Source organism: Nycticebus coucang, chromosome 10 (genome assembly GCF_027406575.1).
Source record: "Nycticebus coucang isolate mNycCou1 chromosome 10, mNycCou1.pri, whole genome shotgun sequence".
Classification (NCBI taxonomy): Eukaryota; Metazoa; Chordata; class Mammalia; order Primates; family Lorisidae; genus Nycticebus; species Nycticebus coucang.
This window is the reverse complement of record NC_069789.1, coordinates 51,724,482-51,749,384: the sequence shown is the minus strand read 5'-3', so window position 1 is coordinate 51,749,384 and position 24,903 is coordinate 51,724,482. Positions and strand designations below refer to the sequence as shown.

Sequence of the window (24,903 nt, the reverse complement as noted above, 5' to 3'; positions counted from 1 at the left end):
TGCACCACCTTGCACCAACCATCTACTGCTTCTTCCAGGCTTTAAACACTCCTTGTAAGGAAAAATATTCAATTCTCAACAAGCTGTGGAAAATGTCTTTTGTGATTTCATTCCTACCTGCTCTCCAGGCTTCTTCACCAGGGCATCAACCAGTTGCTATTTGGATGGCACAACTGTGTTGATGGTTTAGGCATGTATTTTGATTAATTGTACTGCTTCTTGTTTGAGATTTAATAAACTACACTTTTTGATGTGAAATCAGACATTTCAGATTTAATGAACTAAATATTAATACTAACATTAATAACTATTGCATTTATTTATCCATCTAATATTTATGAAACACTTGATATATGCTGGGCACCATACTATATTCTGGGCTTACATTGTTGTAATATGAATAAGGCAGGATTTTAGCTTGCTAAGGGAGATTACCAAGTAGAACCACTTAAATCCCGTTTTGAGAAGTGATTCAGTAGGCACAGGGAAAGCGGGAGCCGAGGGGAGGGATGGCTGCCTAAGTCTGGGGCAGCGGGCTCTGTGTCTCATCAGAAAGGCCACGGTATTCCCAGTCTGGATTTATCTCCCCTGATACAAAGTATAGTTTCTTTTAGACTTAAAAAAACAAAAATCTTTCCCCCTGCTTTCTGTTTTATCTCTACCAGAAACTGAAGAGCCTGGAATGAAGAGAGTTGAGAGGGTCAGAGTAGTTCTGACAGGGCTGCCATCCTGTGCGATAGCCCAGTTCTCTCAACTCATCTTAATCTCAAATTTCGGGTCACTCACACTTTTTTTTTTTTTTAAATAAATCATAGCTGTGTTCATTAATGCATTTATGGGGTACAATGTGCTGGTTTTATATACAATTTGAAATACAACAAACTGGTTAACATAGCCTTCACTGTACTTTCTTAATTATTGTATGAAGACATTTATACTCTACACTTAATGGATTTGATATGTACCCTTGTAGAATGAATGCACCATAGGTGTGGTCCCACCAATTACCCTCCCTCCACCCATCCTTCCCCACTCCCCTGTCCCTCCTCTTCCCCCTTCCTCTTGGGCTGTAATTGAGTTATAGCTTTCATATGGAAGTGTGGGTGATTATATATTGTCTTTGTAGTAGAACTAAGTACATTGGATACTTTTTCTTCCATTCTTGAGATACTTTACTAAGAAGAATATGTTCCAGCTCCATCCATGTAAACATAAAAGAGGTAATACTCACACTTTGATACCCTTTAGAAGAGCACTATAAAGTGAAATCGCCATGAGCTGTCACTATACACTAACCAGAATGGCTCATATAAAATACAACCAGCACCAAATGCTGGCAAAGATGTGAATGAACTGGATCACTAGTACATTGCTGGTGGGAATGTACAGTGGTGCAGGCTCGCTGCAAAACTGTCGGGCAGTTTATTACGGAAGGAGACCTGTACCTACCAGGCAGCCAGGAAGTGTGCTCTGGGGCACTTAGACCAGAGAAAGGAAAAACAGTTTTATATAAAAATCTGTACATGTATGTTTGCATAAGTTTTATTTGTAATAGCCCCAAATTGGAAGCAGCCCAGGTGTCCTCCAACAGTTCAACAAACTGGTACATTCATAGCCTGGAAAACTGCTCAGCAATAAAAAGGAGCAAACCATCCATATAGTAGCTTGGATGGATCTCCAGGGAATTATGCTGAGTGAAAAAAGCCAATCCCAAAGGCCGCATATGGTCTGATTTTTGAAATGACAGAATTTTAGAAACAGAAGAGATTAGTGGTTGCCAGGTTAGGGATGAGTGGGGAGGTGGTGCCTGTGGTGGGAAATGGCAACGGGAGGGATGCTCGTGGGGCTAGGGCTGTTCTGAATCGTTACCGCGGTGGACTGAATTTACACATGCCATAACCTTGGGTAACACCTGCATGTGCACAAGCACAAGAGAAACTGGGGAAGTCTGAATAAATTTGATAAACTGTAACAATGTCAGCATCCTGGTTGTGATACTGTGGCTTCACAAAATGTTCCTGTTGGGGGAAACTGGGTAAAGTGTGCAAGGGACCTTTCTATATTGTTTGTCTTTCCTTTCCTCCGTTCTTTCTTCCCTCCCTTTTCTCCTTCCTCCCTTTCTCCTCTTTCTTTCTCCTTCTCCCCTTCCTCTTTCTCTTTCCTCCCTTTTCCCTTTCTCCTTCTTTCCTTTCTCTCTTCCTTCCTTTCTGACAGAGTCTAACTCCATCACCCTAGGCTAGAGTGCGGCGATGTCATCACAGCTCACAGCAACCTCATACTCCTGGGCTCAAGCAATCCTCCTGCCTCAGCCTCCCTAGTAGCTGGGACTACAGGCTTCCTCCACAACATCTGGCTATTTTTTTCTATTTTATTTGTAGAGACAGGGTCTCACTCTTGCTCAGGCTGGTCTTGAACTCCTGAGCTCAAGAGATCCTCCCACCTTGGCCTTCCCAAGTGGTAGGATTACAGGTGTGAGCCACTGCACCTGGCTTGTATTATTTGCTATAACTGCATGTGAATACAACTATCTCAATAAAAACTCAGTTAGGAAAAGAGCATTATATAAAAGTTGCATGTAATTAGAATCTCAATTTCTAAATTAGAAACATCATAGCCCGACATTAAATTAAGGCTGTGTTTTATTTGTACACTTTATTTGTTCAATATGATTCTTTGTGCCTTCTTTCAAGTGACTAATAATTCCCAATTGTAATAATCATTTGAACCATTTAAACTGGGCTATTTTGACTTTTAAGTGGGGATTTAAAACTTGAGCTTGGCCTAGAGCATATGTGTGATCAAACCTTGTCTATCTGTTCAGATCTGTCTATCTGTTCCTAAAAACTTGGAAGATGATTTTAAAGCTCTTCTAGAAATGAGTCAGAAGTGTTGTTGTAGAATAAAACATAACACTTTTTTTTTTTTTAAGCTAAAAAAGTTTCTGGCCTAGTTGATGTCAGAGGCTTAATACTAATTATAAACATTTTCACTTAAGAGGTAGACAGAAGTTTGATAAATTAGACGCATAAACACCTTTGGAGTAGAGATAGGTGGGACCGGGCTGTCTTTAGGCCTCTGCATGTGAAACTGGTCTTTGAAGCGCTTAGAAAAAACTCTTCTGCTGCGCTTGCCCTCCTGGACAGTGCAATGCTGTCATCCTTAGACCTCTCCATACTGCTCCAGGTCTGGATGTGTGTGAGAACGGTGGTGGCTGGGGCCATGTGTCCAAGGGCTCCATCTACAGTGGGGACTGCCCTGCTGTCCTACCAGTTGGAGAACAAGTTATGGGAGGCTGGTCACGGTCTTAGGATTCTCATGATATCTTAGGAATGGGATTCTAATGGCATTTTTATAGATGGAGTAGGGAAATAATTATTTTGTTGGGGTTCTAATTTATCCAACTGTTCTGTGTAGAGGATACTTCTTGCATTATCCACATCTTTTATTTTTCATCACCTGTGTGCCATAGACATATATAGTAGAATTGCCTGTAACTCCTTGGGGAGAATAAATTGCTGCTATGAAAGTTTGTAGACAACATGAGTGTTGTGTGAGAGCAGTTCCTGTGATGTCTTAGGACAGTATTAAATGTTGTCTGCCTGTACTGTTTGGCAGGAGGGAAACCATGGGGGATGAGAATATGGGAAAAATTGTCTGCCCCAAGGTGGCTTTTGACACCTCTGTTAAATTCATCACAGAATCTCTCAAGTAGATGGGGTTTACACAGCACTATCAAGTATTTCCTGTAGGTTCTCTCAGCCTTTTCCAAGTTGAAGCAGCTTTAGTCTGTGGTTAAGTTCCCAAATGAATCCCAGCAAACAGGCTTTTTCCAAATGGATCAAATAGCACTTAATAAAATGGAACTGTGTCTAGGTACATAGCCACACATGCATGAAAGGAAATTCCCATGGTAAATGCTGTAGATCTTGCTGGAAAAAAACTACCTCTTAAAAATGGTCTGGAGGGGAGAGGGGAGCAGGGAGGGGGATTGCTGTGCTCCCACCTAATGGGCACAATGTAAGGGACACCTCCTGGGGGAGGGACACAACTACAACAGGGACCTCATCTAACAAACGCAAACATGGGAACCTAATCTTAGGTACCCTCATGTTAATCTGAAAAAACAAAGCCTTTGGTGTTCTTGTTTGTTGTAATTGGACTCTACTCAGAGGTGAGCGTTGGGGGAAGTTTGAAGCAAATTTATGTGGCTATTTTCCATGGGTAGTGGGAAAAATTAATTTCAAATTTCTCTGGTTTTCTTGGACCTTAAAAATGGCTGACCTCATGTCACATTTAAAATGTTATCTCTTGGGCTAAAGAGTAGGTTTGAAAAAGAACAGCATTCAGGCAATATTTTGGAAGAGTTAGCACCTATGGATGGGATTTACAATTTACAAGTCATATCTACCTTTCCCTTTGAGAAACCTTAGTGTTTTCACAAGAGGACCTAAATCCAGGCAGTCCCCACTTTCAACAGGTAGTAAAATGCACATCCGTGAGACATTTCCCTGTAGGAGTAACAATTAGTATTGTAGATTTCTTATGATATATGCAGGCACTGTTCTAAGCATTTTACATACATTATTTACTTTTCATAATAACCTCATGAAGTAGGTACTATTATCATCTCAACTTATGTATGAAGAAACTAAGGCACAGAGAGATTAAATAAGTTGCCTAGAGACACAGAGGTGATTGACAGAGAGACCAGCATTTGAATTTAGGCTATCGGACTTCAAAGCTTGAATTGTTAAACCATGACGATATCTTGCACTTCAATGTTAAAACATTATTACAGTTTTTAAATAAAGATTTACTAGCCAGATATAACCAAAAGTCTATCATAAAAGCAAAGATGTTAATTCACTTATGTACTTATTCAATATAATAATTATAAATTACTTGATAATTAAATAGAAAAATATTCTCATTCTTCTAAATTGGGAATAAATGTATCAGACTTTTAACCCCTGTATTCAGAGGTTTAATTTCCCATTAAGCAAGTATGATATAGTTTTTCTGTGATGTAAATTTGTAAACAATATGCTAAAAATGTAATCACATAATTTTATGTCTGGCTTAGACTTTGGAAAGGCTTTTATGGTTTGGATGGTCTGGTTTTCTCCATACAACTCCCTAGAAATGTGTACTAATATTTTCTTTTACCCTCACTTCTGAAGGATAGTGTGTGCAGGGTGTGGTATTCCAGGTTGGCAGTTTTTCCAGCTGTCTTCTGGCTTCCATAGTATCTGTTGAAAAGTCAGCTTCATTCATATCATATTGCTGTGGGACCCAGGGGTCTGGGTGGTTTTGGTTGAAGGTGGGATTACCTGCCTCTGGTGGATCTGATGGAATTCTGGGGGTTAATGTGCAAAGTCCCTCTGAATCTTGTTTGTTGGTATTATATATTCTCAGGATAGCGAGTTTGGTTATCAGGTTACTAAACATTATCGTCTTACACACAGAACCTTTCACAGCAAAGCCCATGAACTCTATTCTCTCTTTTCCATCCTCCCCCTCTCTGTGTGTGTCTCTCTGCAGCACAGACCCTGGATTCTCATGGTCTATGGAATGTGGGCCTGCTGGTGTGTGCTGGGGACCCCTGGTGTGGCCATGGTCCTGCTCCACGCCTTCATCTCCTTCTGTGTGGCCCAGTTCCGGTCGCTGATCCTGTCGTGGCTCTGTTCTCTCCTCTTGCTTTCCACACTGAGACTGCAAGAGGTGGAGCAAGTTAAGGTAAGTGGCTTTATGTTACCATTGGGAGGGGAAGGCTGCTTCAGCTTTGCCCTTACCTCTGCAGATGCCTTTGTTTCCTGACGAGAGACAAGCATAGAACCATGAGGGGGCTCCCCCTAGTGGCCACACAGGGTTGATACATATAAACCCTGGTGGGACATTCTGCAATCTTGTTTGTTGTCTCTGACCGAGGCACGGAAGGTTGCTCAAGGCTAGTCCTGTCCTTTTCCCCCAGTTTAAGTAGGCATGGTGGGTGCCAGATGTTACAGGATAAGAGGGGAAGAAACAAAAGGAAAAGAAATGAATAGGATACTAGGCATTTAATAAATATCATCTGGAAGCACTTTACAGTTTGTAGGGAACACACACATTCCTCATCTCCTCCCGTGCCCACAATGGACCTGTGATGGAAAGGCAGGTGTTTTTCTTCTTAATTAATGGAACAGATTTATTTATTTATTTTTTGCTATTACCATTTTTATTAATTTAACCAACACTGTATTTATAATCAGCAACCAAGCAGTAAGAAAATGTGTGTATTTAAATGATGCTATTTACAGTGGTAACATAAACAATGTTCTGGGAATAAACCTAATAAGATGTGTGCAGAATGTTTAAGAGGAAATTAGCAATCTATTGAAAGACATTAATAAGCCCTCATAAGTGAAAGACGTATTTATCTACTAACGTAGTCCACTGGAAACTCTTTGAACATAGAAAGTAAAGATAAAGTGTTTTGCCCAAAGGCCACAGACCAAGCTTTCATTTTTGTGAACCCAAAGACATTTTCACCGGCTCAACTACCCGTCAGTTGTTTGTGCTAATGGGGGAAGACATTGGGCTCAAACCCTACTTTTTAATGGCTTTTGTTTGCATTAGTAAAATTTTCTTTTATAGTATTTACCTTCTTAGCCACATTTTTTTCTTAGTCACAATAATAGTACATTTTTGTTTTGTGAATGGACACCAGATTTGGCCCAAGGGATGCTGGATGGCAGAGAGTTTGGTGTGTGTTGCTGAGCTCACTGACCCATCGTGAACTCTCCCCAGACTGTGTTTTTTACTCCTATTGTATGTTCCCTGATCACCTCCTGGGCTGTGTGCAGCATCTCCTGGACCACTCTGGGCCATCTGGGCCTGTCTTTGGTAACTGGAATGACTTAGCCCTGCTCATTTCGGGCCCGTCTGGCTCCCCTCTCTCACAGCTTTTACATTTTCAAGTTGGAGAATCTGGCTTGTCATCAAAGCTACCAGGGAAGCCATCTGGTCTGTGGTTGTGAGGGGTAGTCTGTGGGGAGCTCTCAACCATTCAGAAGTGGAGTTCTCCGCTGGGATAGAAGTGGATGGCAGAAAGAACACCAGTCCAGGGCCCCATCTCCGGTGTCTGTTCCCAGACTCTGGACAGTAGAGTGCTCAGCTTCAGGGTCAGTCAACTTCCGAGAATAGTCAGCCTGAGAGTCTCGTGGTTCTGAAAACATGGGGGACCTTGTGCCCAGGGCAGAGCCTGGCTGTCTTCTGTCTTCATTAACCTTCTTCCCTATCATGATTCTCAGACAGTGCTCACGGGGGAAGCGCTGGTTAGTCTGCTTGTCTTTCCCTTGACACATGTTCACATTTCTGCCCTGTCTCTTGGAATCAACCTTCTCATCCCTGTCCACCAAGTTCTCTTTCAAAGTATGGCTTAGACCAGGTGTCCTCAAACTTTATAAACAGGGGGCCAGTTCACTGCCCCTCAGACCATTGCAGGGCCGGAGTATAGTTTAAAAAAAACTATGAACAAATTGAAGTAAAAAAACAAAATGGAAACAAATACAATCACACCGCTTCATGTGGCCTGCGGGCTGCGGTTTGAGGACCCCTGGCTTAGACCTCTGGTGCCAGGTCTGCTGATGCCAGGTGCTTTCTTTTTGAGATTCCTCAGATGAAATCAATGAGTTGTAGTGACTGCTTCACTGGTGCCAGGCTCTGTGCTGAATGAGGATTTTTTTGTGTTCCCTCTACATGATGCAGCTGGATATCCATTGCGTGGTGTGTCTGGTTTTGTAGATGAGGGATAGTGTTTCCATGCACCTGTATACGAGACTCTGGCCAGTTCTCTGAAGATGCTAATGGAGCCAATGTGCCTGGGGAGATCGAATGTGGTTAGAGGAAGGAATGGGCATGGACAGTATCCCACGAGGCTTCCTGTGATACAGGTCACTTATATACTCCTATATCCCAGTTGGTGAGGGCCAGCAGCACTTTGGTATATGACACTGGCCAGTCAGTTTCTCTGTGGCTCTTTTTTTATTTCTTTACCTTTACCCCATTAACATTCCTTGCACAATCTTGGGAAGTTTTTGATAATCTTTCTTCAGTCACCGTGACATCTGTATTTTGGTTCATTCACTCCTTTGCTGATCTGGGTGACTATACACGGGATTCACGTGCTTGGGTCAGCGCGGTGGTGGGAAGGAGCATGACAAGGAAAATGGGCCGATGGCCTGGTTTCTAGTGTCTCTGTTCACTGTCTCCTCCCAGTCTTGAAGCTGGAGGTGGCCACTTAATCTTAGTTTCCTTATTTATAACTTGTAACATCTTCTCTACCTTTCTCATGGGACTGTCCCCAGGGTCAAACAAGATAAACATTAAGTGATTTTGTGAAAATTGTAGCATTTCAAAAGTTCAAGTGCTTTTTTTTTTGCTGTTGTGAAGCTGTCTTCATTTTTCTCGCTCTCACCAGTGGTACTTAGTTTTAAACATATCTGGACTTTCAAAATCTGGACTTAATGGGACTCACTCAGGTTAGTAACCCTGTCTTAACAAAAGCTACTTACCCTCCCGGAATGATTAATGAGGCAACCCTTTAAACAAGTGTGCTTAAAATGCATTTCCAAAAAAATTACAAACGCACGTCTAATGCTTTGTGGACCTGGCAAGTGCACAGACTTTATCATTTTGGGGGGACAGGTAGCATCAGTTATGGATGTTGGTGGCGAATAAATGTTTGCTTTTTGTGCACATTTTGTGGTGACTTGAAAACCACAGAAGGCGGCGATCAAATGAGTAGAAACTAGCTGTGTTTCAGTGCCTTTGCCCATGTGATTCTCTTGGTCTGATTGTCCTCAACCTTGGGGGCTGCGGACGTCTTAGATAAGTAGAAATTCTTGTCAGTGGTTGGGTTTTTTGTGTGTGTGAATAGCCTTAAAAGACCCTCATGGATCGAATTAACTGCTTATTCCTTTTACCCAGTTCTATATCTCATATATAGTTCCATAAATTGTTTTTCTCACTAAAAAACAATATATGTATTTTTAGAAAACATGGGAAATATAGAAAAACATAGAGGTCATGAAATGACTCATGATTTTACTCCCCCGACAGGAACATTTGATCACATTTTCCTTCTTGTCTTTTGTCCCGTGTGTGGTTTTGTACAGGCTTATTCTTGTTTCATGTTGGGTTGTAACTGCATTTTTATAAACCTGTCTCCTGCATGAAGACTTCAACACATTAAAGAACAGGACTATTTCTTTTAAATATGCATCTCAAAAGCAGTGATTTTCAACCGGTGTACTGTGAGAGGATCTTAGGGGTGCTGCAAACATTTTTTAAAAATTATTAATTAAATTATTTTCAAAAGAAGTTCAATGCACAGTAAGTATTTTTTTTTTTTGTATAAACATAATTTAAGTGTGCCATGGAAGTTTAATTATAGGTTCTAGTGTGCCTATGAACCTAGAGGCACAGGTTGAAAAACACTGCTTGAAAGCCTTTTTGGCAAATCATACTCAACTAAAATGTGGAGCCAAATTAACAGAAAAGCCAAAAGAGAAATAGATTGAAGACAGGAATCCTGTGTGACATTTTAAGTCTCTCTGTCATCAAGCTGTCAGACTATCCATTGGATGTAACTAATCTCCACCGGATGTGGCTAATATATCCAGGAAAAAATTCCCTCTGTGGGGTCAGGTCTGATGCTAAATTTATGATGCGGATGGTCTTTTTCCCACTGCTCATTAAATGCTTGCTTTGATTAGCAGTGAGATTTACCTGGTGTTCTCTGGCTCCTGACTCTGTTTAGGGCACAGCTGCTCCACCTGGGGAAAAGGGCGTCTTCCCAGGGCTCGGGCAGCTCGGATAAAGGCGGCCACGCTGGCCAGCCCCTGCAGCGGGAAGGCTTTCGCCGACGCTCAGAGGTGCTCCCTCCTTCTGGTCTTGCAGAGGCGGTGGTACGAGACAGAGGATGAGTACTACTTGCTGCAGTTCACGCTGACCGTCCGCTGCCTGTACTACACCAGCTTCAGCCTCGAGTTCTGCTGGCGGCAGCTGCCAGCTGACCGAGCCTCCTGCTCCTTGCCCTGGTTGCTGGCCTATGTCTTTTACTACCCAGCCTTCCACAATGGGCCCATCCTCAGCTTCCCGGAGTTCGTGAGACAGGTAGTGCCATGGGGGTCGGGGGTTGGATCAGTGTTCTGTGTTCTAAGCCTCTGTCCCTGCTGTGGTCATCTCTATGCCTTGTGACTCTTGTCATTCCGTGGTACCCAGAGACCTAACACACATACTCCATTGTCATGAGTTTTTACATAACAGACAAAATATGTAGGGGAAATAAGCCTTCCAAATGAAGGTTGACCTGTCTCTCGAGTCTTAGTTCTGGGGTCCCCATCTTGATTCTCAGTAGAGTGTGGCAGTTGGAGCTGTTAATAACTGGGGCATACAGAGCGGGACTTGGGAGTTGGTGTCCACCGTGGTGAAATCCTAGGGAAAGAAAAAGATTTTATTATGATGATATTACTTGAAAAAGTAGAAAGAAACTATCTGAGCTGTTGTTTGGCAACTATGTTTCCCTTTATATTCACAAGCTGCTTAGGAAGCCCTGCCACAGCCTGGGAAGTGATTGTTCAGGGTCACCTAGATGAGAAGACAGTGGTGTGTCCTCAGGTCGGGGGCCTGGATGTGCCCGGGCCCCCATTTGCCTTCTCTGGACAGCATCCTTGTCAGAAATGCCACGTCAAGCTGCCTTTGTTGTCCCCACTTCACCTTTCGCTCTACTTAGAACTTTCTTTTTATTTTCTCTTCCCTCCAACCCACATCTAGTTTTATGGAACATATTTGCTAAGTTGATTCACCTGGGGTGTTGGTAATCAGCAAAGCCTAAAGCAGTGCTTCTCAAGAGGCATTTCTACCCCGCTCCCCGCAGCAAAACAATACTCATGGAGGAAAGAATAACACGTATGTAAATGCACACTTGTAAATACGAACACACAAACACACATGCACTCCCAGCATAGCAGCATAGTTTAGGCTGTACATCCAGGCCAGGTGTGGTGGCTCATGCCTATAGTCCCAGCACTCTGGGAGGCTGAGGCCAGGAGGATTGCTTCAGCTCAGGAGTTCAAGACCAACAAGACCCCATCTCTACTGAAAATAGACAAATTAACCAGGCGTGGTGGCAGCTAGCTATAGTCCCACTTACTTGGAAGGCTGAGGCAAGGGGATCACTTGATCCCAGGAGTTTGAGATTATAGTGAGCTATGGTGACACCACTGCACTCCAGGCTGGGCAACAGAGTAAGACTAGGTCTTATCAGTCAATCAATATACAGTGGAGGGCCAACAGCAGTGTTGTGCATTTCTGGGGCTGGGGAAGAACATGAAGGATGTCCCCTGGAATAGAAATCTTGTGTCTGAAAAATTTCATTAAGCTGTGTATTTTACTGAAAACTGTACTTTTTCCATTGTAACAATGAATAGCGAAAGCATATAACTTGTTTTCTCTCCAGAAATTTTTAAGTGAAATCAATATTCTAGGTAGATATGTTTAGTGTGTGGTTTGTCACCTTGGTTTAATTTACATAGGATTGTTCTTTTGTCATGAAATAATTTCAGATCTAAGCTTAAAATTGTGTTTAAAATGATTGTGTAAAAGACAGGTGGCTTAGTGGTGCCAGCATATCTAACTCTGGTTTGCAAAGTGTGGTCCCTGAGCCAGCAGTGTTAGCCAGGGAACTTGTCAGAAATGGAAGTTTTCTCGGGCCCTACCAGACCTGCTAATCAGCCTCTGAGGGTGGAGCCCGGCAGGTGGTTTCACAGGCCTCAGGTGATTCTGGCTATCAGCACCCTTAGTCCCTGAGAAGCAGGTGGGGGAAAGATGCAGTAGGCACAGTATAGGATGGGTTCAGGCCTTGGGAATTTTGTCTGTTTTACAATCTCACCATTATGAGTTCTGGATTCTTCCCAATTTGCCAGCCAATAACTTTTGGACTAAACACACACACCCACCCCCCCCGCCACCCCTCCCCCCCGCCCCGACACACACCCTTCTCTTGATGACCAAAGGTAATTCTCAGAGAAACCGACTAAATCCATTAGGAGAGAACATTATTTTCCTAACTGTCTCTTATCCATAAGAAGCTTTGTCCTGTGGGACCTGCACTTAGTAATTATACAAAATAATTGGTCTTTTTGTTTCTCATCTCCTTTTTTCAAGTTGTGCCCTTTAGGTTCCAATAGGATTATTAGAGGCCTGTTGTAAGGTCCTGTATCTGTCACATGGAGGCACACTTTGGGATTTTTGCTCCCATAAATCCTTAGCTAAGGGTTCACATTCTCTGGAGCAGGGGTCCTCAAACTACAGCCCATGGGCCACATGAAGCGGTGTGATTGTATTTGTTCCCATTTTGTTTTTTTACTTAAGATATGTGCAGTGTGCATAGGAATTTGTTCATAGTTTTTTTTTTTTTTTTTTTAAACTATAGTCCGGCCCTCCAACTGTCTGAGGGACAGTGAACTGGCCCCCTGTTTAAAAAGTTTGAGGACCCCTGCTGGAGTCTCAGTCTGGGGAGAAGGGCTTGTTTCTTCCTATAGGGCAGTGGTTCTCAACCTGTGCGGGTTAAATGACCCTTTCACAGGGGTCGTCTAAGACCATCCTGTATATCAGATATTTGCATTACAATTCATAACAGTAGCAAAATTACAGTTACGAAGTAGGAATAAAAATAATTTTATGGTTGGGGGTCACCACAACATGAGGACCATAAAGGGTCACGGCATTAGGAAGACTGAGAACCACTGCTATATGGGCTCAGTTACAGAGACCCTGGGTTTCATCTGTCTTCTCTCTCTCCCTTTAACCCTTCTAAAACAATATCTATTGCTGAGCACAAGGAACTTGTAATGGCAAATTAAAAATTTTCTCTGGGAATATTCATAGAAAAGTCAGTCCAGAAAAGGAGGAATGTTCAGTGAGCTACAGAGTGCTCTTTCTTTCTTTCTTTCTTTTTATTACTATTAAATCATAGCTGTGTACATTAATGCAATCATGGGGCGCCATACACTGGTTTTATAGACCGTTTGACATATTTTCATCACACTGGTTAACATAGGCTTCCTGGCATTTTCTTAGTTATTGTGCTAAGACATTTATATTCTACATTTACTAAGTTTCACATGTAACCTTGTAAGATACACTGTAGGTGTGATCCCACCAATCACCCTCCCTCCCCCCATCCTCCCCTCCCTCTTCCCCTTCCTCATATTCTTAGGATATAACTCGGTTATAGCTTTCATAGGAAAGCCATAAATTAGTTTCATAGTAGGGCTGAGTACATTGGATACTTTTTCTTCCATTCTTGAGACACTTTACTAAGAAGAATATGTTCAAGCTCCATCCATGTAAACATGAAAGAGGTAAAGTCTCCATCTTTCTTTAAGGCTGCATAATATTCCATGGTGTACATATACCACAGTTTATTAATCCATTCGTGGATCGATGGGCACTTGGGCTTTTTCCATGACTTAGCAATTATGAATTGGGCTGCAATAAACATTCTGGTACAAATATCTTTGTTATGATGTGATTTTTGGTCTTCTGGGTATATGCCTAGTAGAGAAATTATAGGATTGAATGGCAGATCTATTTTTAGATCTCTAAGGGTTCTCCAAACATCTTTCCAAAAGGGTGTATTAATTTGCATTACCACCAGCAGTATAGAAGTTCCCTTTTCTCCACATCCACGCCAACATCTCTGATCTTGGGATTTTGTGATATAGGCTAATCTTACTGGAGTTAGATGATCTCTCAAAGTAGTTTTGGTTTGCATTTCTGTAATGATTAAGGATGATGAGCATTTTTTTCATGTGTCTGTAGGCTGTGTGCCTATCTTCTTCAGAGAAGTTTCTCTTCAAGTCCCTTGCCCAGCCTGCGATGGGATCACTTGTTCTTTTCTTGCTTAGACATTTGAGTTCTCTGTGGATTCTGGTTATTAAACCTTTGTCGGAGACATAACCTGCAAATATCTTCTCCCATTCTGAGGGCTGTCTGCTTGCTTTACTTACTGTGTTCTTAGCTGTGCAGAAGCTTTTTAGTTTGATCAGGTTCCAGTAGTGTATTTTTGAAGCTGCTTCAATTTCCCGGGGGGTCTTCCTCATAAATATTCGCCCAGACTGATTTATTCAAGGGTTTTCCCTGCACTCTCTTCTAGTATTTTTATAGTTTCATGTCTTAAGTTTAAATCTTTAATCCAGTGAGAGTCTATCTTAGTTAATGGTGAAAGGTGTGGGTCCAGTTTCAGTCTTCTGCAGGTTGCCAGCCAGTTCACCCAGCACCATGTGTTAAATAGGGAAACTTTTCCCCACAGTGTTTTTAATTGGCTTGTCAAAGATCAAATAACGGTAAGTAGCTGGATTCATCTCTTGGTTCTCTATTCTGTTCCATATATCTACCTCTCTGTTTTTGTGCCAGTACCATGCTGTTTTGATCACTATCGATTTATCGTATAGTCTGAGGTCCGGTAGCATGATTCCTCCTGCTTTGTTTTTATTTCTGAGTAATGTCTTGGCTATTCGAGGTTTTTTCTGATTCCATATAAAATGAAGTATTATTTTTTCAAGATCTTTAAAGTATGACAGTGGAGCTTTAATTGGGATTGCATTAAAATTGTATATTGCTTTCGGTAGTATGGACATTTTAACAATGTTGATTCTTCCCAGCCATGAGCATGGTATGTTTTTCCATTTGTTAACATTTTCAGCTATTTCTTTTTTTTGAGTTTCATAGTTCTCTTTATAGAGATCTTTCACGTCATTTGTTAGATAAACTCCCAAATATTTCATCATCTTTGGCACTACTGTGAATGGAAAAGAGTCCTTAGCTGTTTTTTCAGCTTGACTATTGTTGGTATATATAAAGGCTACCGATTTATGAATGTTGATTTTGTAACCTGAGACGCTGCTGTATTCCTTGATCACTTCTAAGAGTTTTGTAGTAGAATCCCTGGTGTTTTCCAGATATACAATCATATCATCTGCGAAGAGTGAAAATTTGATCTCTTCTGACCCTATATGGTTACCCTTGATCGCCTTTTCTTCCCTAATTGCGGTGGCTAAAACTTTCATTACAATGTTAAAGAGCAGTGGAGACAGTGGGCAGCCTTGTCTGATCTGACAAGTGGATCTGACTGGAAATGATTTCAACTTGACTCCATTGAATATGGTATTGGCTGTGGATTTGCTATAGATGGCCTCTATCAGTTTAAGAAATGTCACTTCTATACTAATTTTTTTTTTTTTTGTGGTTTTTGGCCGGGGCTGGGTTTGAACCCGCCACCTCCGGCATATGGGACTGGCGCCCTACTCCTTGAGCCACAGGCGCCACCTGTACCAATTTTCTTAAGTGTTCTGATCATGAAGGGATGCTGGATATTATCAAAAGCTTTTTCTGCATCAATTGAGAGAATCATATGGTCTTTGTTTTATAATTTGTTTATGTGCTGAATTATACTTATAGATTTACGGATATTGAACCAGCCTTGAGACCCTGGGATAAAAGCGACTTGGTCATGATGTATAATTTGTTTGATGTGTTGCTGGATTCTGTTTGTTAGGATCTTGTTGAATATTCTTGCATCTATATTCATTAGTGATATTAGTCTATAATTTTCTTTTCTTGTTGGGTCTTTCCTGGTTTGGGGATCAGGATGATGTTTGCTTCATAGAACGTGTTGGGTAGTAGTCCTTCTTTTTCTATATTTTGGAACAGGTCGAGTAATATAGGTAGTTCCTCTTTAAAGGTTTGGTAGAATTCTGATGTGAAGCCATCTGGTCCTGGGCTTTTTTTTTGTAGGGAGATTTCGTATGGTTGATGCTATTTCAGCACTTGACATGGGCCTGTTCAACATTTCCACTTGATTCTGGCTAAGTTTTGGAAGGTGACGTGCTTCTAAGTATTGGTCAATTTCCTTCAGATTTTCATATTTCTGAGAATAAATTTTCTTAGAATATTTTCATTAAGTATTTTTTGAATTTCTGAGGAGTCTGTTATTTCGTCTTTGTCATTTCTGATGAAATTAGAGATTTTACTCTTTTTTTTTTTTTTTTTTTTTCCTGGTTAGGTTAGCCAAATGTTGATCTGTTTTATTGACCTTTTCAAAAAACCAACTTTTTGATTTATTGATCTGTTGTATAATTCTTTTGTTTTCAATTTCATTTAATTCTGCTCTAATTTTGGTTATTTCTTTTCTTCTAGTGGGTTTGGAATTGGAATGTTCTTCCTTTTCCAGTTGCTTGCGATGTCCCATTAAGTTATTAACTTTCTCTCTTTATGTTATCTCGAGGAAGGCTTGCAGTGCTATAAATTTCCCTCTTAGGACTGCCTTTGCAGTATCCCAGAGGTTCAGATAATTCGTGTCTTCATTGTCATTTTGTTCCAAAAATTTGGCAATTTCCTTCTTAATCTCATCTATGACCCTGCTATCATTCAGCATAAGGTTATTTAACTTCCATATTTTTATATGAGTTCGCAGATTTCTGTTGTTACTGAGCTCAACTTTTATTCCATGGTGGTCTGAGAAGATGCAAGGAACAATTTCTATTCCTTTAAATTTACAGAGGTTAGACTTGTGACCTAAGATGTAATTGATTTTGGAGTATGTTCCGTGGGCTGATGAGAATATGTGTATTCAGTTTTGTTGGGATGAAATGTTCTGTAGATGTCTGCTAAATCCAAATGTTGGATGGTTAGGTTTAAATCTAAAATTTCTTTGCTCAGTTTCTTATTGGAGGATTGATTCAATACTGCCAAAGGAGTGTTGAAATCTCTGACTGTTATGGAGCTGGGGGAAATCAAGTTGCTTATGTCTGTTAGAGTTTCTCTTATAAATTGAGGTGCATTCTGGTTGGGTGCACAAATATTCATAATAGAAATTTCATCATATTGAGTATTACCCTTAACAAATATGAAGTGACCATTCTTATCCTTCCTTACTTTTGTTGGTTTAAAGCTTATTGTGTCTGCAAATAGAATTGCAACAACTGATTTTTTCTGATTACCCTTTGCCTGAAATATGGATGACCATCCTTTCACCGTGAGTCTATATTTATCTTATAAGGTAAGATGTGATTCTTGTATGCAGCAAATATCTGGCCTGAGTTTTTGTATCCAGTCAGCCAACCTGTGCCTCTTTAGAGGACAGTTTAAGCCGTTCACATTAATGGAGACTATTGATAAGTCTGGTAAAATTTTGGGTATCGAGTGTTTCGAAAGTGCAGTTGACATTTTTAATCCTTTTGCCACTGTGAAAGTTGGAGTTTGATCCGAAGTTTCTGAGTGAGTTTTCTTTTGTGGTAGAGGATTGGGCTGGTCATTATGGAGGATAGGTCTGAGAATATCCTGAAGAGCTGTTTGTTTATGGCAAATTTCTTCAACATATGAATGTCATTAAAGTATTTAATTTCTCTATCATAAACGAAACTCAGTTTAGCTGGATACAGGATCCGGGGTTGAAAGTTATTTTGTTTTAGGAGATTAAAAGTCGATGATCACCCTCTTCTGGCTTGAAAAGTTTCAGCAGAGAGATCTGCAGTCATTCTAATATTCTTCCCTTTGTGAGTAATGGATTTCTTACATCTGGCTGCTTTCAGAATTTTCTCCTTCATATTAACTTTAGTGAAGTTAATTATGATATGCCTGGGGGATGTCTTATTCGGGTTGAATTGTGCTGGGGTTCTGAAACTGCTATCTGAGTTTCAGAATCTCTTGGCATGTCTGGAAAATTCTCTTTCATAATTTCATGTACAAGGGCCTCTGTGCCTTGCGAGGCCACTTCATCACTTTCAGGGATTCCAGTGAGGTGGATATTAGCCTTCTTCGAATTATCCCAGAGTTCTCTGAGAGAATGATCCATTTTTGCTCTCCATTTCTCTTCCTCTTTGAGAGTTTGGGAGAGTTCAAAGGCTTTGTCTTCAATGTCAGAAATCCTTTCTTCTGCTTGCTCCACTCTGTTACTGAGGGATTCTACTGTATTTTTCAGATCTTTGAGGGCTACAAATTCTTCCTTCAGTGCGTCTAAATCTTTGGTTTTGTCTTTAAATTCTTGAGACAACTTTTGAATTTCTCCTCAAATTTCTAATTCTGACTTTTGATTTGCTCCTCGAATTTCTAATTCCAAATTTTCCTCCTTTGTATTAATCTTGTTTACAATCCAAATTCTGAATTTGATTTCTGATCTCAGCCAACTGTTTATGAATTGGGTCTTCAGTTACATCTGCCATATCTTTCTTTGGTGGGGGGGGTGAACTATTCTGGTTATTCAAGTTACCAGTGTTTTTCCACTGATTCCACCTCATGATTATTTTAAAACATTTGACTTTTCCCCTGGAGCTTTGTTGAGGACCCGTACAGTGCTACGGCCTGAGAAACTGGGGACCTGTTCGGTGTGGTGGGGCTAAGTGGTTCTGTTTTGTTTTCAGCTGGTCTCTGTTCGACCCTAGTGAAACAGTTACTCTGGGTTGAAGTCTGAGGTGTGGAGAAATACCAGCAATTAAGTCACCCCGCACCCCTCAGCAACAATTGGAAAAGGAAAATCAAACCTTCCTACAGCCACACACCCAGGGCACCACTTGGATAGTCCTTTGGCGATTGGCTTAGTTGAAAAGGTCGAAATGAATTGTCTCAGTCAGCACCTTTCTCAGGTGGGAGGGTTTAAAAGGTCTCTGGCAACTGGATCACAGGGGTCTGCTGACAACTCAAATATGACTTGCTTCTGTGCTCTGGTATCAGGAGTACCCACCTAGCAAATTGATTAGTCTGAGAAGGTTGATGTCTCCTTCCCCACCATGCACTTCTGTCACACCCAGTCACTGGTAGCCCTACATGGCTGTGACACCAGTTTCCTCGAATGAGCAGATACACCAGGGGTTTGCACCTGCCTGAATCACAAGGAAATCTATACTTGCTCAGCCAGGTCGCTGCTCTCTGCCTCTATCCAGCAGGGGGATGTGAGACCTGTCAACCTTGGGTCCTTGATGGAGGCTGGGGGGTGTTCACTCAGTTCCAGCCCTCCCCCGATTGATGTTACTGACAGAACAGAACAACTTTGTGGAAATTTGTTTCTGTCCCTGCTAAATTCCCCTGCAGAAGAGAAGCTGTTTTGAGTTCCCAGAACCAGCGCCTCAGGCCCTGTCTTTGCTCCTGCAGGTTTGTATTCACAATGCGGTTAGCTGTCAGTCCTCACCTCCTGCCTTCCTTTGTCTATAGGCTAATGATCCCCTGAGGGCCAGGTGCATCTTAGGCTCAGTAATGCCATCCTCTGGGTCAGCCCCACCCTGGGAGTCAGCCAGCACTGCGCGTGCATTTCCTAGTCCCCACGCTCCACCCAGGCCAGTACTGCCTCAGGCAAACCCTTTACTCACAGTGCCTGCATCCATCTCAGCTCCAAGGTGGTTGCCACCTAAGAAGATGCCCCGCTTCCTGTGGTTGCCCAGAGAGACAGGGGGTGTGACTTTGGAATATCCGGGGGTGAGCCCTATTGTTGCCAAAAATGGCTGCTGCTCTGTGCCTCGGGGCACCAATGCTGCAGCTTGGTTCCCTCTTAGCCGATCGTCCTCTCCTTATTCCCATGCTGCAGAATCAGCACTGACCAGCTGCAGTCCAGGTCCTGTCCACACCCCTCAAGAAATCACCCAAGAATCTGGACTCTTGGGGGACAGGCCTCCAGAGTGAGAGTGGAGGGAGTGCTGGGAGCTCAGAACTGCAGGTAGAGAATATATACAATTTTATACAGTTTTATGCCTGGCAGGAGAATGCCGTGGCACACTAGTAGGGAAGGTAGGTCTAGTTTTTAGAGGGTCTCTCCAGTGGAGTGTAGTGGGGTAACCTTTGAACTCTGCTTGTTTGTTTGTGGGGCACTCCGAGCCGTTCTCATGGTGGAGGGGACTTCCATCCACTTGGTGATGGATTTTGTACCTTTTGTTTGTATTCTTGGGGTCTCAGCTTACCCCAGCGGGGTTGATGTGCATTCTTCAACCTTCTCTCTTGGTGCAGCTCTAATCCACCAGGTTACTTGCGAAATTTCTGTCCTTTAACTCTCCTTCTGGACAGGAGCCTCTGCTGGAGCATCTTTCTTCAATGTGGTCAGCCAGAGTTCTGAGTCGCAGACACAAGGAATGCTATCCACCTGGTCACGGGGCCTTGGGCTGGGACACGGCTTCTGCAATGGGTTCAGTTCTGGAAGAATCTGAAACGTGTCACCTCAGAGCCAGTCCCACGGCCCGAGCCACCAAGTGTACTGGTCGGCCAGTCTGACTGAAAAGGCGGGCGCGCCAAATGAAGTGGCAAGAAGAGCCCGAGAGGGGAGGGAAGGATGAGGCGGGAGTGAGCCTGGAGGAAAGAAAGCCAGGACCACAGGATCTCCTGGGTCCAAGTCTGTACTCTGCCGGTGCCAAGAGGCCAGGCCAGAATGCTCTTAAAAAGCCAGATTTCTGCAGTTGGTGGAAGTGCCTGTGGGCACTTCCCTCCTGGGGTAAAGGGGGCTTTTAAAGGATGGGGTTAATCCAAGAAGCTAACCTAATGGAGAAAGGAGGATTTGCAGAGAAACCAGGGAAGAAGAGTCTAGAAGTGGGAGGAAGAAAGCTAATTGTAAGAACTTGTAGGCAAGATTTGTGCTTTCAGGTGCTTGAATGAATGAATGAATGGAGTGGCTTCAGGAGTATAGATTGGTAATACTGAAAATTCCTAGTCTTCTGACTTTCAGGTCAATGCCTAGAAATAACCTAGAGCAGCAGGGTGAGACTTCATCACCAGGGGGCAGCAGAGTCCCATTGTGGAAACAAACCTGGGAGGAAAATTGGTACCCAACTGGGAATCCACAAACTCCACCTGATAAAACAACTCTGGAGAATGTGTCTTTCCTCCCAGTTTTTAGCATGTAAATTATTTCCATGTACACAAAATGAGAGTAATATAGAAGAGGTGTCTTTTGTAATGGAAGACATGAGAAATTTGCACATATTAATCATGAATGTGTAAAAATTTACCTCGGTACGTTACCTTGAAAGCCATTTCTGGTGGCATTTAGAACCTGATGGGCCTGATTTATTTTTTGCCCTGTGTTTCTGTGGGATTCACATATTGAGCCAGGTGGGGATGGGGGTTGAGGAAGGGCAGGATGTGTCATTGACTTGCTCAACATGGAATGTAGGACTGCTGTGTCTCCTTTGGTCATATCGCGTTGTACAGTGTGGCTGGGTGCAGGGAGGAAGGTGGACCTTAGTGTGGTGGGCCTGGGTCTCTTCCTTGCTGAGGGTTCTCTGATGTTAGGAAATTTGGCTTGGAGGTTAAGTACAAAGGCAGTGGTGCCCAACTCCTTGGATTTGAATCCTTGCTGTGCTTTGGCTTGAGAGCATTTGGTGAAATATTTTATTTATGCCTCAGTGTCCTTACTGGTTAAATAGGCAGAATGATATACTAGTTCCCCTTTCACTGGGGGGTGAAGACTAAATGATTTTATACAGGTGATATGGCTTGACACAAATACTAGAAATTATTAGTTACTATTATTACGGTTATTATTTGCCTAAAGCCTGTGGCAATTCTAGGGTGAGTTTAGACCAGAACTGAGGCCCTGGGTATGCAGTCTGCAAGGTGGGCACAGCAGCAGGGGATTCTGGACAGTGGCCATCCTTCATCCTCAGAAAAGACCAGTGTGCTGTTGCCATCTGTTTGGAGAGACCCAGGCATTCCTGCAGTTACAGGGGTGGGCCCTACTCCTGAATAGCTGGGAAGGCAGGCTGTGTCCCAGAAGCTTTGTTCAGGGTTTGGCATGGGCTCTGGTTCTAGAGAGCACCTGGAATCATGCTGATTATAATACTAACTGGGCATCTACTTCGAGCCAGGCTTTATACATCTGAACTTGTTTAATCCTCACTACAACCCTATGAAACTAAAACTGTCATTACCGCTTTACACAGGGGCACAGGGACGCTATTAGAATGTAGATTGGGTAAAAGAAATTAAGACCTGAGCCTTGCCATGCGGATTTGGTGTACCAGGAGTGAGGGACTAGAGCATGGCCTGGTGGCTGAAGAGAATCTGGAGGTTCAAGTTGACCAGACAGATACTGCAGTCTTGTGGTAGTAACACCACCAGACAGGTACCGCAGTCTTGCGGTAGTAACACCACCAGACAGGTACTGCAGTCTTGCAGTAGTAACGCCACTAGCCAGCCCCTCTTGCCGTTCTGGGAGAGATCACTGTATGTCACAGGCTGTGGTCTGGATGGCTGGGGAGGGGGCAATGAAGCTCTGATTAGGGAGTGATTAACTGGGACTAGGAGTCTTGTCTGTGACCACAGAATGCAGAGGAGTGACACCCACTGTAGAGGAATGAGACATCTGCTATATAGTCCCTTGACCCAAGCAGAGGGAAGCCAGAAGGTCAGCCACAGAGATGGCCCAGTTGAATAACTGGTTCTGAGTAAGGCTTTTTTTGGTGCTTTCAAACATATGTATTATTAGTATGCAAAGGAAAAAGACTTTTCATCTTTGAGAACTGTCATCTTTAATCATCAGAATATCTTTGAACAAGAAAGAAAGACTTTGCTATTCCTTTTTATGCAATTTGCATGAAATGAGGTTTTAAAATATGCGCTTTGAAATGCATTTTGCAGATGAGTTAATATGTATTTTTCACTGGCGCCTGAACTTATAATTTCCATGGTGGCAATTTCCAGTGGTCTTAAGGTTGCAATCCCCTAGGTTTGAAATGTCTCAGATGAAATACTTTGCATGCAGACAAGAGAGCAGCTCTCCTCATTAGACAGACTGTATACAGTATGTCTGTCCTTCCTGCTGCATTGACAAGGGACAAATGCTGTGTTGTTTTTTTTTTTTTTAATAAGAGGGAGGTGACTAGATTGAAGGTATAATGGACTGTAATAATGACATGACTAAAGAAAGAACCATTTTGTTTAGGTGAAAGCAAATAGAATGGAAAGTTTGATGGTTTTCCTCCTTCTGAACAATTAGGTAATAAACTTTTTGGTCTTCAAAAAGAGGAGGCATTCAGCATCAAAAGAGGAGTGTTGCAGAGAAACATCTAGCCCTTTTTGTCCTATAGGGACACATAATTCTGCCGTATTAAATCTGTTAGGGAAGTTTTGGGCTGTGGAAGGTAGGTAAGTCATTATCGGGAAGCCAGTTGGCAGTTCTTTTTAATTATAAATATTTGTGCCATTTTAGACTGCACATGGTTTAGGGAAGAAAAGAAGACCTTCAAATTGACTTTGAAATGTGATTGCCAGACTGGGTGTGGTGCTCACACCTGTCATTCTAGCATTTTGAGAGGCTGAGGCTGGAGGATCCCTCGAGCTCAAAGAGTTTGGGACCAGCCTGAGCAAGAATAAGTCCCCCCTCTACTAAAAATAGAAATAATTAGGCAGGCATTGTGGTGGGTGTCTGTAGTCCCAGCTACTCAGGAGGCTGAGGCAGGAGGATGGCTTGAGCCCAGGTGTTTGAGGTTGCTGTGAGCTGGGTTGACGCTCAGGTACTGTAGCCTGGGTGACAGAGCAAGATTCTGTCTGAAAGAAAGGAAAGAGAAATATGATTGCCTGGAGCTGAGAAGCAATTGGGTAGATGTGTTTTCTTGATGGCCTCGTGGGGCCATTTGCTTGGGCCTCCTCTTAGCTTCCATCCAGTCCCCCTTGCATCTCTCCTCCCTGGAGGGGGGTTCTGTATCTGGGGCTGCTCTCAGGCCACAGGTGCAGGTGTGGCCTTCAGGAGCCCTGGGTTGGGGTTGGGTTGTGCTCAGGCCGGTGGAATAGTTGCTTATTTAGAAACTGGAGGTGTCCAATGGTGTGATGATTGTCTTCTGTCAACACTGCACATTCAGCCAGACAACCTGCAACCTGCTTCTCTCCAAGAGTTTGGGCACCAGGAAAGGCCCAACAGCCTAGTGGGCCAGAGAGATTTTGGTCCTCCTTGTCTTAGCCTTGTCAGTGGCCTCGATGTGAACTTGGGTTTCCACAGATTGATGGAATCTGAGTGTCTTAGTTCCTCAAACTGCTGAAACAAAACATCATAAACTTGGTGGTTTATAAACAACAGGAAGGTCTTTCTCTCAGGGCTTGAGGTTGGGAAGTCCTAATTAGGGGGTCCTAGCCGTTTTTTTTTTTGGCTGCTGCACATTGGAAGAAGAGTTGCCTTGGGCTACACAGTAAATGCACAGTAAATACACAAACACAAAGCTGATTAGCCCTCCCCCCCCAAAAAAAAAAAAAAGGCCTGAAATTGTCCTCCAGCAAATTCTCCTCCAGGTGTGAGCCTAGGAAATCAAATAAGCTGAGGGCTTTGAAGTACAGTGCTGGGGCAGGCATAGGATGGACATTCCCATTCCATAATGGAGAAATAGGAAAGAAGAAGGGAGTAAAAGTCCTGATCAAGTACCAAACCTTATGGGTCCAAATACTTGTCTTTGGCTTGTTGCTCTGTCCTCTAGGCCCTTCCCTGAGTGGAGGTCTGACCTGGACACACGGGGTGGGGCTCTTACCCCAGCAGCCCTGTGTCTCCTGCAGCTCACTCAGGCCAGAATCTTGAGCTGGTGGCTCTACTTGTCTAGGGTCATAGCGGGTGGACCCCCTTGGCTCTGCTGGAACTTATCCTAGTGGGGGCTTCTGGTGGCGGCCCCTACCCCTGTGGCAGTTATCTGCCTGGGCCCTGTGGCTTCAGGCATCATCAGAAATCTAAGTGGAGGCCACCATCCCTCACAGCTTTGCTGGTCACTGTATTTACTGCACTGCTCCAGGGCCCACAGGAGCTGCACCTGTGTCACCCAATGAGGGTGGTAACAGGGGTGAGAGCAGAGCCTGCACCCTGGGGTGGCACTGGGTAGTGACAGCCACTTTTTTGACTTTGAA

The 24,903-nt window shown here is 42.9% G+C and overlaps 1 protein-coding gene across 1 annotated transcript in view; it reads left to right on the top strand.

The window, feature by feature from the left end:
* HHAT (hedgehog acyltransferase) overlaps positions 1-24,903 on the top strand; it is a 387,319-nt gene that overhangs the window by 44,948 nt on the left and 317,468 nt on the right. Inside the window, exons 4-5 of the mRNA XM_053607789.1 lie at positions 5,542-5,736; positions 9,940-10,155. Of these exons, the coding sequence (XP_053463764.1) occupies positions 5,542-5,736; positions 9,940-10,155 (411 nt within the window). The remainder of the gene's footprint in view (positions 1-5,541; positions 5,737-9,939; positions 10,156-24,903) is intronic.